The sequence below is a fragment of the Labrus bergylta genome, chromosome 16 (genome assembly GCF_963930695.1).
Source record: "Labrus bergylta chromosome 16, fLabBer1.1, whole genome shotgun sequence".
NCBI classification, from domain to species: Eukaryota; Metazoa; Chordata; class Actinopteri; order Labriformes; family Labridae; genus Labrus; species Labrus bergylta.
Genome location: NC_089210.1, coordinates 16,092,479 through 16,107,060, shown reverse-complemented (window position 1 = coordinate 16,107,060; position 14,582 = coordinate 16,092,479). Strand labels below are relative to the sequence as shown.

Here is a 14,582-nt window from a genome sequence, read left to right as displayed (position 1 = left end):
CGATGTAAAAAACAACAACTTTATTCCAAGGCAGTTTTTTTTATTAATAAAACTTGACATTAAGTTACAAAAATCACGTATAATGTTGTTACTAAAGTACAAAAGCCTGGCTAAAATCTGATAAAGAAAATACAGTTTCTTGTACTTCTGGTATTTCTCATTTTTAATAAGGAAGTGTTTCTTTTATTCTGAAGGGCTGTGGACGGAAGTGTTTGCTGCCGCTGGAGCTGCAGAAGGAAAAGCTCTCTCTTCCTCGTTCATCTGTCAGTTTGTTGCTTCAATGCTCTCTCGGATAAATTGATTATAATGGCTCTGAACGCAGATGTAAAGAAGCCTCTTCCTCTGCGGAGGAAACGGGAGGACGCGGCGGAGGGCGGAGATGTGCCCGTTAAGAGAGAAAGCAGGTATACTTGCTGTACTCGTTTACCTCCTCTACCTGTGCTTCATGTGCTTTATCTGTCAGAAAACTTTAAAAAGTCTGTTTTTAAAGCTGCTACATCGCAAAAAATAACAATATCATGGTCTTACAGCCAGTTGTTGCTTAAACTCTAATTGACGGAAGTTGGACTGCAGTTTAAGTCGTTAATAGGTTAATTATTAACAAGCATAGTTCATTGGGTTCAGTAGCTAACATGTGACTGGTTTAATTTTAAAGGGGACATACTATGAAAAATCCACTTTGACTGTGTTTTTGAACATATATTTGGGTAACCTGAGTGTCTACCGACCCACAACATGTGAAATAAACCCATCCAGTCCTTTGTTTGTGGTCTGCATAAGTCTTTCAACACAGAGAAAAATGCTCTGTTTCAAATGTGCTCTCCTTGTGATGTCACAGTGGGATTCTGGTAAAAGAATCCCACTGATATCTCCACTCATTGCATTTAAAGAGACACACACACCAAAACAGAGCGTTCAGAGAGAGCTGGTTTATACAGGGTCACAAACCTCCCCTGGTGCTTGATTCATGTTATATTTTGACCAAAGCACAGAACAGATGTTTCATTTAGACCACAGGGGACTGTTTGAAAAGGTGGAGAAGAGGGATAAGATGTCCTCTTTAACATCAAAGACGAGTCAAACCACATATATGAGTCCTCGCTGACCACCTCTTCTCTCCTCAGGTTGGAGTCTCGTTTTGATCAGCCGATGGATTCAGGAAGTATCCACGAGGTCATTAAGTTCACTTCCTCTCCTCTGTCAGGTGAGCAAGCGAGCGAGCTTCATTTTACGTCTTTAAAAACCTTCTCACGCTGATAATAGTTAAATTCTCCTTTCTCCTTTCTCAGCCAAACATTACGATGTGGACACCACAGAACCAATTAGCGGCGGTCTCACCACTTTGGACGAGCTGTTGTCGTGGAAACGGAGCGAGGCGAACCCCTTCAATGTGGCGACGGTACCTCTGGCCCCTCGGGTGCCTCCTCTGGCTGATTGTCCACGACGAACTTTGGTGTCTCATGACATGATGGGCGGTTACCTGGACGACAGGTGAGGACGCACATTAATAAAAACAGTCAGGTGTGTGTTTCTGACAAGAGAAGTGGTTCAGATAGAAGTGATTGTACCCGACCTAAAAAGCCTCTGCATGTTTCTAATAAGCTCCACGAGCAGAAACGTGCTCAAACTAGGATCAATATTGGAGATGCTTTTGAAAAATGGAGAGAGGTTAGAACACAGAAAGGTTTACAGACCCATGCAGAGCTGGATAAACACTGAAGCTTCAGTGTCCACCACATGGCAACCTGCGTGAGCATCAACTCTAGAGAGGAGGGAGGGGGGGGGGGGGAGGAGAAGACAGCTCTCTGCAATGTTTAGAATTTAGACTGCAGTACCTATTTTAAACACTAGGGGTCAGAGTTACATACTGCTCCTTTAAATACAAACAAATCTGTGTGTCAGATTTTTACCCAGCTCTTCAATAAACACAGAAATAAGAAGATTTAAAACCACACAGCAAATGATAACCAGTAATCTCTGTAATCATGTTGATGTTCTGTCGTGAAGGTTTGTGCAGGGGACTCATGCAGAGGCTCCGTATTCCTTCTATCACTGGCAGCACATCGACGTTTTCAACTACTTCACACACCTCCTGGTCACCATTCCTCCCACCATGTGGACCAACACTGCTCACAAACATGGAGTCGTAATGATCGGTGAGTAAAAAGCGTGTCATGTTTTAGTTATTGTGAAATTTAGGATTGGACTTAATTAGGTTTTCCTGCTGTGTTTTTCGTCCCGATTTCAGGGACGTTCATCACAGAGTGGACGGACGGAGCGGCCACGTGCGAGTCCTTCCTGAAAGACGAGGAGTCGTATCGAGCCGTGGCTGATAAACTCGTCCAGATCAGTCACTGTTACGGCTTCGATGGATGGCTCATTAACATCGAGAACAGCCTCAGTGTGAGTTTCACCCTCATACTTGCTATTCTGCTGATCTCCATTTTAAAACTCTCATGTGGTGTCACAACCCCGGATGCTCAAACTACACCTGTAAACTTAAATTGGAGTAATCCCAGAATTAGTCTGCAGAGTGCACTAAGCAGCTTGTTCTACAGATTAAGCTCCCTGATATGGAACCAAGAATTTAACGAGACGGCTTCAAACCTCTTACATAAACCTCTCCTCTCCCAGCACAGGGGAGCAGCCCTCCCCTGGCAGCCCTGCAGCGTTCTGCCCCCTGAAAGGTTTCCAGAAAACGGGCCAATAAGAAGAAAATTGGCACGTGGGGAGGGGGGCCTTAAAGAGACAGCAGCGTTTGTAGGCACAGGCTGTTTCTTTAAGGCTGTCGTTTTTTCAGCTCACACATAAATCCTATCAACTCAAAGGTTTCAACTCAAATGCTAAATGAAGTTTGTGTTTTTACGTAACTGAATGGGGTGTTGTGTCCTCTTCCCTGCAGGAGGTGGCGCTGAAGAACACACCTTTGTTCCTGCGTTATCTGACCGACCAGACGCACCTGAGGGTGCCGGGAGGTTTGGTCCTTTGGTACGACAGCGTGATCGATACGGGACGTCTGCTGTGGCAGAATGAACTCAACCAGAACAACAGGTGGAGGATCTTAGAGAACTAGTTTTACATCAATGAGTTAATTTATATATTCAGATGATCATCAGTGTCTTCATGTAATGAGAGGATGTGAACCAAAACAAGACTGGTAACTGTGGACGTTTTCACATCTGCACTCAGCAGATTCTTACTCTGTTGACCTCCTAGTTCAGGCTGTTTGACATTTTAATCCTCCTCTTACCGTGACAGGATGTTTTTCGACGCTTGCGATGGCTTCTTCACCAACTACAACTGGACCGAGCGGAACCTGGAGTGGATGAGCAACTACAGCGGCATCTCAGGTCGCCAGGCCGACGTCTACATCGGGGTGGATGTGTTCGCCCGAGGCACAGTGGTGGGAGGGAAGTTTGAAACAAACCAGGTACAAACTGATGACCTTCCTGCGAGTCTGTTAAAGACCGACGGTCCTCAGATCACTGACGGCGTGCACTCTCCTGTTCATCTGTTCTGCAGGCTCTCCAAGTCATCCGAAAACACAACTTCTCTGTCGCCCTCTTTGCTCCGGGCTGGGTGTACGAGACGCATGAGGATAAGAGCGAGTTCCGCAAAAATCAGGACAAGTGAGTGTAGGGATCCTTTTGTGTGATGTTGTCAGACACAATCTGAGCTAGGGACTCTGTCACGGACAAAAACAACATTTAGTGAAGAAAAACCCTCAAGATGTGTCAGGTGCACTCACACTCGGCAACATGTACCGTTTCTGAACATGTTTCCAACCCCTTAAATCCAGTTTATTTGACTGGTACTCCATTCTTTGCTAAAGCATGGTGCATGGCACTTCTTTGGCCCTGAATTGGTTGGAAGAGGTGAACTTAAAGGCTTTCTATGTGATTTTTTTGATCCAGCAGATGTCGCCCTTGAGCTCCAGCATGAAACCAAAACAACTCGCGCTGCATTGTTGTGTTAGCATGCTAATGCTAGCGATCTTTATTATGCTTGTATCTTCACACTGCATGTAAATTTACCTGAAATGAGCGTGATCTAGAAACACAGTTAAGCAGTGAGTACAGTATGTTATTCTTCTTTTCTCTAGTCCCTCAATTAAACAACTTTTATACGCGAGGGGAGGAGCCGGTTGGCCGTCCCGGCGATGTAAACAAACTGAAGATAGGACTCTGAAAACATCACAGACAGTGGGACTCGGGTGTTACACCCATTGTAGACAGTCATGACTCATAGGGGTAATTTCAGAGGATATACTTGATTTTTATTACATTTAAGTGTGAAAAATCAAATATCAAGCCTTCAATACACGAGCACAAACGGGGGTGTGCAGCGTGTAGAGGACGTATCTCGAAAGAACGAGCCGTAAAGTTGCCGCCATGTTTGCGCTCCATGACTCTGAGACCGCGCTTCATGTAAACTAAAAGAGGCTTTATGCTGATATAAAGCCATGCGTCTGATGTGATGCATGTGAAGACACATGTACAAGAGGTAGCTGTGCTCGGGCCCGGTTAGACCTGGAGCAGTGTGAGTGCAGGCCAGCAGGAGACTGGAAAGGGGGGGGAAACTGGGACTACTGTGAGTATGCCCTTCAACTTTCAGAGACAGAGGTGTTTTTTTTTTTAAAGTATCACGTCGTTTCTGCAGATTCTGGGCTCTTCTATCAGACTACCTGTACGTCCATCGGCCATCTTTGTCCCTCCCCTTCATCTCCTCCTTCTGCCAGGGCTTTGGGAAGGCCCTCTACTGGAGAGGACAGGTACTGTTTCTATGATCGCAGTCATCCAAAACGATTTCAGTTTCTGATTGTGCTGCATTAATTAGTTTTCTTTTTTGCGTGTGTGCAGCGTGAGACGGAGAGGAGCTGGTTCAACCTGAGCGCTCAGGAGATCCAGCCTTTATATTACCACACAGAGCTGGAGGGCGGAGCCTGGCTGCAGAGCCGCGGCTGCCCTGACGACGCCTGGAACGGAGGCAGCTCTCTGCTGCTGGACGGACTCATCCCCGCCGCACACACCTCTCCAGTTTGTGCAAAGTGTGTTTGCATGATTTTCTTTCTGCTTTATTTTCAAGACAGATGAACAAATCAAGCAGCTCTCAGAGTTCATGCATTTTCTCCTTGTTGGGTTTTCTCTCTCTCTCTCTCAGGATCTTCTCGCTCCACGTTCCCCTCGCTGCAAAGACTCTGGTGAGCGTCATCTACAAGCCGTCTGCGGGGATCTCAGTGTCCCTAGAGCTGAAGACCACAGATGCAAGTCTGTGCACACACATGGACATCCAAGATGTTCAGCGTGAGTTTCTAACTCTGCATCCATTACCCATCCCCCTGAGGACAATCAGAGATGTCTGGAACCTTCTTCACTTAAACAGAAGTTCAGGTTCTTTTGTTCACAGACTCTGGTAAAGTAGAAGTAGTGCTGTAAGAATGTAAGTCACCCTGTGTCCACCTGGTGTTTTTTAAGGGCAGAGAAGGGCCGGCTGTGCGCTCAGGATCTTTGCACGTGCTGTATGACCAACTCTGCTCCTTTGCTTCTTACTGTATGTGTTATTACTGAGATCGTTTTTTTCCCGTCACCATAAGCATCAAACGGAGGATGTTTGTCTGGATGATGAGATTAATTACAATGACAGGAGCGAGGAGGATGTGGGACGGAAAACACGATCTGTTTGAGACAAAAAAAAGGGGAACAGTATCTCCTTTTCCTTGGTTGAATGAAAAGATTCAACAACAGCGCTCTTCTGAAAAGTTGAGAAAAAAAAAGTTTTCTTTGGGCGGCCGCCTGCTGCTGCAAGCGCCCCCTCCTCTTTGGGAACTATTGAAAGGAGGAGCTGGCCTTCAGATATACGCCAGGTGGACACAGGCCCTGATTTATTTCCTGCAGTAGGTAAGAAGGTGGCCGGCGAGTAAAAAGTACAGATATTTGTGTAAAAATGTTTGGGCTGAAAGCAAAGTATGTTAATAAAATAAATACTGAGGTGAAGTACAGACACCTGAAACTCTTCTTGAGCTCAGTAACAGAGTGGTTTGTGTCTCCACAGTCATCAGTGTGACTCCTGAGCAGCTGAATGAAGAACAGCAGCTCTTCAAACAGTTCTCTCAGCTGTGTGGAAGCTTTATTCCCTCAGGTTGGACTGTCAGGTAAAGAGCTCTAACAGTCAGAGTAAGTGACAGCTGTATTGAAGGATTTCCTTCATGAGGAGTTAACCTGTCTGCTCTCTGTGTTCAGGTGCTCTCAGCTGGAGCTTCGTGGTTGTGCTCTCAGAGAAGTTTGTTTGAGCATCCGGCGGGACGGCGAGCCCGAGGACACGCCGTTCAGCTGCAGGCTGGGACAGATCATGGTGAGACTCGTGTTTAATGGGTTCTTGGTACCAGTGTTTCTCAGGAATTCTCAGGTACCCTTAAAGAGAAATAGACCACAGAACCCAGGATGATTCTCTGGTTCTTCATCTGAGGAGATTTTCTGTTTGCTTACTTTAACATGTGGACGGAGACCTTATGGTGAAGTCTGTCGGTCTGGTTCTTTTTAACAGGGCACTTCAGAAATGTTACCTGTACTCAAGGATGAACTGATCAGATTTTGGTTTAGAGTTTTTATTTTTTTATTTTATTGTTGTGTCATACATCCATATGCCCAGCCTGCATTGGGCTTACATGACACCATAAATTAAAAACGTTCCCGGATCAGAGTGCACTAGGTAAGCTATATTCATTCTCAAGAAACAAAAAGAGAAAGCAAGAAGTCAAACTAATTAAACAGAATATCCTGTCTTCTTTTCCAAGCTTTTGAAACAAAATGAGCAAGTTTAAACACATTAAACTTAAACAGCCATTCCAGTTTCTGCACATCTGTCCGCCCCAATATTTCTGATTTTACTTCATGAAAAAAAAATTCTCTTAAATCATCAGATTTTGTTCAATGCAAAAGAAAATGGGACTCTGTTTCAACTTTGTCCAACTCACACATCTCACAAAGTCTGTTTTCTACTGGAGTATTTTGTAATGCACCGACTTCAGCGGCCAGAGGGAGAATACCCTCAGTCCCTCTTTAGATTGTGCCTCAAGAATTCATCCTTTCGGGGCGCCGGTAGCCTATTGGTTCGTGCACGCTTCAGTCAACAGAAACATGAGAACTCTTTTTATTCACCCTCGCCTCCTGCCTCTCTTTCTCTCCACCAGCTCTTGGACATTTCCAGCCTGCAGGTCCCTCCTGAGCTCATTCAGGGTTTGTGCATTTATGACGTGGTGTGGTTTCGCGGCGTCGGTTCCTCACTGGAGTCCACCTCTCCCGGTCTGATCCTGAACGCCACCCTTCGCTGGGATTACCCGACTCACCTCGTGCAACACTTCAGGGTGTACTGGAGGCATCTTAGAGGAACTGATTCTAGAATCCCGGCAGGGCCGCTGCTTCTGGTGGGGCGAGCGTATTCTAATCTTTACAGAGTGACGGAGCTGATGGTGCCAGAGCCGCCCGGCCTCATGGAGCTGGTGGTGGAGCCGGTGATCAGGAAGGACTTCCAGATCCCAGAGAACCACTGGGGGAGGAGCAGCCTCAGCTACACCGAGGACTCAACATGAGGACTAAAGAATAATTTATCAGGATGAACCTTTGGTCAATGGTGCTGCAATCAAGGCTCAGAGATAAACGTCCATGTTCAGAAGTTGGAGCAACTCAGGGTTTGAAAGTTAATTAAGAATCTACATGAGAAGAAGGATTGGGTTATAAAGCTCTTATTAACAAAATGTACCGTACCAAATATAAAAGTATGTTTAACTTTTGACTGACTGTATGTTGGATGTGTTTAGTAAGACACAAACATTTGATGGAACAGAATGTCTCATTATTCATAAGCTATGGACCTACAATCTGTGAGTTAAAAATTAAAATTGTACAACTTAAGGATAGTTATAAACTGTAAAACTATGCATGAACTAGTTATCTGATAATATTCCTTCTGACACATTTATGGTCAATCTAACTTAATATATCTTTGTGCATCAAATGACAAACAGTTTTATTTGTACTTATATTGACTTTAACGGTGCCTTTTTTTAACTTTGATAATAAAGTCTTTAACCTCCGCTGTTGGAAAATGAAGCTGTAACTGTAGTGTAAAATCCTGCAGTTCCTCGAGTGTCCACTAGAGGCTGGCTGCAGAAGCACAGGAAATCACACACCCATTCTAAAAAGGCTGTTTTTACAGCAGAGATTAACATGTTTACAACCTGGTTCAAAAAAACAAATAGGTGTGATTAGCTCATGTCTCGATCGACACACACTATATGGGGGGTAAATGTTTTGATGACTCATAAGTTTTGATTTGATGAAGGATAAGAGTTATTCACAATAAGGCGTGTAGCTGACCTGATTGACAGGTGGGCGCGGTATAACGGTTTGTCAGGGGGTTTAAAACCCGCCTCAGCCCCAGCTCTCAGCCTGCTGTTAGGTTGACTGAGACAGCATTTCCAACATGGAGACCGCCATCGATGGGACTCCAGCGCCCCCTGCAGGAACAGACGGGCAACCTCACTCAGGCTCAAACATTAACCGTCTATTCTCTCAGCCCTGAAATACCTGAGAGGTTTAATATCTTTGCACATCAGAAATAACGTAGTAATGAAGATGACCATTTATGTTGATTCAGATCAGACTTCAACAGAGACAAGGACAAGTCAGTATTTACAAAAACAAAGGCTTTATTTTGGCTTCCAGCCACACATGTCAGTGCTAAAATTAGAGTACCAGGATTCTACTTGGAATTGAATTTTTATTTTGGTCAAGCAGGAAGTGAAATATAAAAGAGGGTTTGTGATCTTCGTGATTGTCAGAGCCATTCCAGCTGGCATCCTCATGAGGGGGTTCAGGCCTGCTGGGTGATCATCTTCAGCATCTGTAAGGCCATGGGACCCTGATCTGAGGGGATCTAAGAAAACAGAAAAAATTACAGGTTCACTCAATTTGTACCTCTTAGAATTCACTTCGCAAACGTTTTTATCCAAAGCGACGAACCTCAGAGTAAGAACAACACAAGCAAGGATCTAGAGAGGTTTAAGTCTGATCGGACACAGGTGCTGACAGGAAGTGACCACAGGCAAAACACAACATCCAGAGCTGCTTTAATCAGCATCAAAACCATCCTTAATATTATCATCATTAAAGTCTTATTATAACAAACTGCTCGAGTCAATGTCTCACCATGTGTCCGGCTTTGAGGATCCAATAGAAAGAGAAGTTCTTATGATTCTTGTAGAAAGCTCCAGTCACACCAGGGGAGGCAGGGTCATCCAGCGGGGTCCACCTCATCTTGTTAAACCCAGGTAGCCCCTCCCACTTCAGCTTCTTCACCCACAGCTCCTGGCCTGCATGAAAAAAGCGTAAAGATTCATTGATGCGTTTACACCAAGACTGCACAAAATAATAAGTAATAATTCAGTGATAAGTTACCCATGGTGTCCACTATGAGGTCCAGCTGGCCGTTGTAGATGGTGACGTTGACTCCAGCCTCGAGCAGCTGATCGACCACATCCACCACCGGCTTCATGAAGTCTCCGGCCATGTTGCTGAAGACTTCCTCTGCCTGGCCTGAAGATGCAGCAAACACAAGAGAGGAAACCGAGTTTAAAAAAATAATGATTCAAGAAAGCTTTTCAAACTAGATAAAACTGGTGAATAGACGAGGCGGCGATGACGTACCTCCCCAGGTGACATTCTGGGGGATGATGACCAGTTTCTTCCTGATTGGTCCGTTCATCAGCTCGCTGAGGGATTGGCTATGGAGGGGTTGAATATGGCGGCGTGTCTGCAGAGCTGTGAGAGAGAGAGAGCGAGCGAGAGAGCGAGAGAGCGAGCATTGGTTGTAGATTACAGATAAACCAGTGTTAGCCTCTTTGATTGTTTTTGCACAGTGGTGTCTCACAGATGTAATCTTCTCCTGCTGAAGTGACAACTCCCTCATCCGGCTCCTGCGTCAGGATGTTGTAGAAATTGACTCCATTTGTGTTCTTAAAAAAAAAAAATTGAACCACATCAATCATGATGTCAATCTTAAAAAACATAAAACTACTCTAGTGCCAGAATGCAGAGTATTTGAATTAATGGTTTACCTTCTAGCTTTTAAAATATTCAAACTGGTGTCCCAGAAGGCTCCATACTGGGTCCCATTTTATTTTTTTACAAATAACTCTTGTTGCTTTTTAACATTTAATTTTATGCAGATGACACCATTATGTACACTTCTGTCTCATCCTTACAGATTGTGATTTACAGAGACCTTTACTATATGTTAACAGAACAAACATGTTGTGCTTCATATGGTCAAATAAGACGAAGTGCAGGCTCTCCGATGGTGTAAACTAGATTGTCTACAGTCTTTCAAACACCATCTAGTCCTGCAGAGGCTCCAGTGTTGAACCCACCTGCTCCACCACAGTCTCAGTCACTGACCACAGCTCCGTCGCTTTCTCAAACTGCTGCAGCTCCACCGCTCGCTTGACAGCATCCGCCGCACTGCTGACTTCTGCCAGGCCGTATTCATCCAACAGAGACTGAACAGAGAAGTAGAAAGAGTCAGACGAACACTCAACAGAGCGGCTTGACCAGTAGAAAGATTGTTACTCACGGTGGTGTAGAGGTATGGTCCCCAGGTCATGACCGAGTCTGTGGAAGAACATAAATATTTAAAAAAAAGGAGACGATGCATGCTTTCTAGACGCTTCACGGCTAAAATAAACATTGCAGGGACTTGTAATACAAGTGTGCAATATTAACCTTAAAAACAGCGTAATTATATAATGTGAAAAATATGTGCGCAATAACCTCAGGTGCAATAAGAGATGTAGAAAGTAGAAACAAGAAAACATTTATATTTTCATTTCATTGTACAGTGTTCCCCTTTGTTATTTTTTTGTATTATATCTTTGCTATAATACAGTGTATCGTTCTGTACAGTTTATTTTAATTTACTTAGCCGTTACTACAACTTATTTTATTTGTACTTTTCTACTCTTTATAATGCTATTTTATATATAATTTTAACTTTTTTGTAGAAGCTGACTCAGGGAGAAACGCACAAAAATTCCAATGTACCTGTACCTGAGCAAATGGCAATAAACATCGATTCTATACCCTTTACCTGGAGTGCTGAAATCTAGATATGCAGCCTTCCAGTGGAGGTTTGTTTGGGTTTGATAAGAAATGTATGCACACATTGTGGTAAAAGTGAAAGACTGATACTGACCCAGAGGAGAAATCCATGAGTCTCCCAGTGCCACACCAGCAAAGTTACACTTCAATGACCCGTGTGCTACGGCCTGGACGAGACCAAAAAAGGGTGGTTACACCAAATCAGGTCGGCAGGGGACAGTTTCAAAAACAGCATGCTTCTCTCCTCGTCATCCACCACATGACATCTCTTTGACACTGGGACTCTCCAAAGAGGAAGTTGAAAGGAGAAGTAAGATGAACTCACCTTCGTCAGCTCCAAGGAGATTGCAGCGGCCATCTTCCCTCCATAAGACTCAGAGAAGATGTAGAAAGGGACGCTCTGCAAGGGACAGAAAAAGACAGACGGGTCTTTGTTGGGGGGTTTCAGTTAGATTCTTTTAGTCCTGATGGTCATATCCACTCTACTGTTTTAACGTTCATTAGTTTTGTATAAAGCAACCTTTTAGTGCTCTCCCTGTGTTTGTATTCATGACATTTTGGAGCTAGAATGGAGTTAATCTAGACCTGGAACAGTAAAGAGTTGGCGTACCTGAAACTCTGCCTTGTCTTTAAAGAAGTGCTGCAGCAGCACGAGCATGTCCGAGGCCACCATGGACACGTCGGTGGCGTAACCGCCCGGTCCGTCGGTGTAGCTGAAGCCGGTGCCCACAGGGTTATCCACGAATAACACACTGGCTGCCTGGACCTGAGAGAGCAAGCACACACACACAATTCATCAGAATGTTAACCTGAAAATGTGAGCTAAACCAACAGGAGGGAAAACAGCCGTGTGTCCTCAGCTCTCTGTTCACATTTAACACAGCCCTAATGTCAGAGTACAGAACTACAATCAGTGAGATGTGTAGTGAGTGAAATGATAAAGTGAGCTTACTATATGATCAGACATTAAGGAAAGATGCTATGTTGAAGTGCTGGCTTCTCTGACAACAATGCAGCAGCCAGTATGTTCTCCTTCTAACTTTAGATTCTGGTCCTGAATGCTCTGGATTTGTTTGGACCAGAGAAGGTAGGCGGTTTTTAAGACACCCCCCCACACGGCCGTTTTGGACGCCCCTCGGTTTGCCAGATATGAGAGCAGTTAGCAGGTCAACAGGTTGTTGCAGCGATGGAAGCGGGTCAAGAGAAGTGGTTCAGATAGAAGTGATTGTACCCGACCTAAAAAGCCTCTGCATGTTTCTAATAAGCTCCACGAGCAGAAACGTGCTCAAACTAGGATCAATATTGGAGAAGCTTTTGAAAAATGGAGAGAGGTTAGAACACAAAGGTTTACAGACTGATGCAGAGCTGCTGGCTGAACACTGACGCTTCAGTGTCTTCACACTGAACTTGTAAAAGGTGTATCTTCTTCTGAAAACAAGCCCATCGTTGAGTTCCAAAAGGGGAGACGATGTCCGAACTCGTTATCATTTTTGAAAACTTATTTCTGATCCATGAAAACCTTAAAGACCAAAGTCTTACCCAGCTGGTCTTCCTGGGCTCCTGGTTCCTGTTCAAAGGTCCGATCTCCTCGAAGTTCCCAAATCCAGTTCCTGATCCTCCTGGTCCACCCTGAAGACACAAACCACCTCATCATGTTTCAACTCTAAAGACCAGCAGGGGGGGGGGGGGGGTGCTAAAAACACAGTTCCTCCTCAGCAGACTGAAATAACAGCAGCACTGATGTTACTCATAAAGTCACAAGAACACATTCAACCACAACTTCACACTGCATTGTTTTTAGTGTTTAATCTTTAACTCTGCAAACTGTGGGAGTCACTAGGAGCCATGTTTGAAGCTTCAGAACTCTGCTGAAGCAACTACAGCACATTTCACAAACCTGCAGTCCAGTTTGGTGTCTTTAGCTTAAACAACTGAACTGGCAGAGACTAAAATCTGCTTCATATCAGGATGCAAACACATTCCCCTGACTTTAACACCAAATGTGCAGACAGACAAAATACCTGAATGCTTAGGGGGTAAAGGAAGGACATGTTGGGAGAACAGTCAAAATACACACAGACAGGGATTCAAACCAGGAACCTCCTCGCCACTGCACCACTGCGCAGCCCCAAATCAGGCCTTATTTTCTGAATTTTATATCTTGATTTTGTTGGACTTCTCAGGTGAATTTGGCTTATATGAAGTGAGAGAAATACACCTGCTAAGATGTGAGGATAACTGAAGCACTTAATTTAAGACAGAAACACATGAAATGACCTGACTCATAAAAAACCTGCACAGACTGTGATTTGATTTGTCAGTCGTGTTCTCACCTGCAGCCACAAGACCAGAGGCAGATCCATACTGTGTGCAGACGGACTGTCAGCATAATACAGCCACCAGAACATGTGGGCCCCGTCCCTCACCTCCACATAGTCCCAGTCTTCTTTACCGGACAGAGGACTGGAGAGACCTGCGGAACGCACACAGACAGAGTATATCTAAGAAACAGCGTTACTTTCTGTTTGCAGTCAGCTGAATCGCTGCACCAAATGATCAGACCTACGTGTTTGTTCCGGTTTGTTTACTGATTTTATTTACCCAGAATTCACCACATTAAGGAGCTTTAAAAGGCGCCATGTGGAGGTGATAACTCCTACCTGTGTTGACGATAAAGAAGAGGACAACCACCAGCCTACAGCTCGTCTCTGTCCGGATCATTGTTGCAGAGTTGGTGAAAAAGCCCCACTCTCTTTGCTTTTATTACGGCAGCTGATCACATGACCACACCCGAGGTCAGCTGACTCAGAGCAGTCAGTGCATAAACATCAGACTGGGAAAGGACACTTTGCTCAAATGCCACAGAAAGTTTAAATTCTTCACAATCACAACGTTTTGTTTCATTCTTCCTCAGTCTGGTTAGGCTGCTGTCTCACTTTTCATAATTTATAATTTATTTAAATACTAAAATATTCAGTACGAGTTATAGAAAGTGTGTAATGTTAAAAATAACTTTCCTTAAAGGCCGCACACATAATCTAACTATATCACTCCTATACATAATGTTTATGAAGCAGATTTATTTTTGGTTAGATTCTGGTGAGTGCCTCCTGACCAGCAGGGGGCAGTGTTGAGAAAGAGTTGTCTTTAGAGAGGTCATAGCCAATGAAAACTCCGTTTCCAGCCATTGGCCTTCAAAATAAAAGACAAAACACTTTTTCATTCAACGATACAATGAATGTACAAAGAAATAACAGATTTTTGTTATGATATCAGTTTAAGTTTTATTTTTACAGTCTATGGTTTAACCATCATAAGAAATGTCCTGAGTTTTTTTTTTTTTTACTGTTACAGCACTGTCTGTGATAATAACAATAATAAAACACGGAAAATAAAAAACAACAAAAGCATTTCGCAGCTCAATCACAT

At 44.1% G+C, this 14,582-nt stretch overlaps 2 protein-coding genes across 2 annotated transcripts; one reads left to right on the top strand and one right to left on the bottom strand.

Moving 5' to 3' along the window:
* The first annotated feature begins 208 nt into the window (after positions 1 to 208).
* Positions 209 to 8,092, top strand: engase (endo-beta-N-acetylglucosaminidase). Its single transcript, XM_020651613.3, has 14 exons — positions 209 to 404; positions 1,125 to 1,204; positions 1,290 to 1,491; positions 2,008 to 2,156; positions 2,249 to 2,403; positions 2,903 to 3,051; positions 3,259 to 3,430; positions 3,523 to 3,629; positions 4,660 to 4,771; positions 4,860 to 5,047; positions 5,161 to 5,303; positions 6,052 to 6,151; positions 6,240 to 6,351; positions 7,190 to 8,092. Exons 1-14 carry the CDS (start codon positions 307 to 309, stop codon positions 7,586 to 7,588), a joined length of 2,166 nt encoding a protein of 721 aa, XP_020507269.2. The 5' UTR covers positions 209 to 306; the 3' UTR covers positions 7,589 to 8,092.
* A 597-nt stretch (positions 8,093 to 8,689) lies between these two features.
* scpep1 (serine carboxypeptidase 1) lies at positions 8,690 to 13,966 on the bottom strand. The gene is made up of 13 exons (XM_020651592.3): positions 13,814 to 13,966; positions 13,487 to 13,626; positions 12,693 to 12,782; positions 11,764 to 11,919; positions 11,479 to 11,553; positions 11,248 to 11,320; positions 10,630 to 10,667; positions 10,427 to 10,555; positions 9,928 to 10,012; positions 9,705 to 9,818; positions 9,456 to 9,593; positions 9,207 to 9,370; positions 8,690 to 8,934 (listed from the first exon to the last, which is right to left on the bottom strand). Exons 1-13 carry the CDS (start codon positions 13,872 to 13,874, stop codon positions 8,872 to 8,874), a joined length of 1,326 nt encoding a protein of 441 aa, XP_020507248.1. The 5' UTR covers positions 13,875 to 13,966; the 3' UTR covers positions 8,690 to 8,871.
* Positions 13,967 to 14,582: the final 616 nt, after the last annotated feature.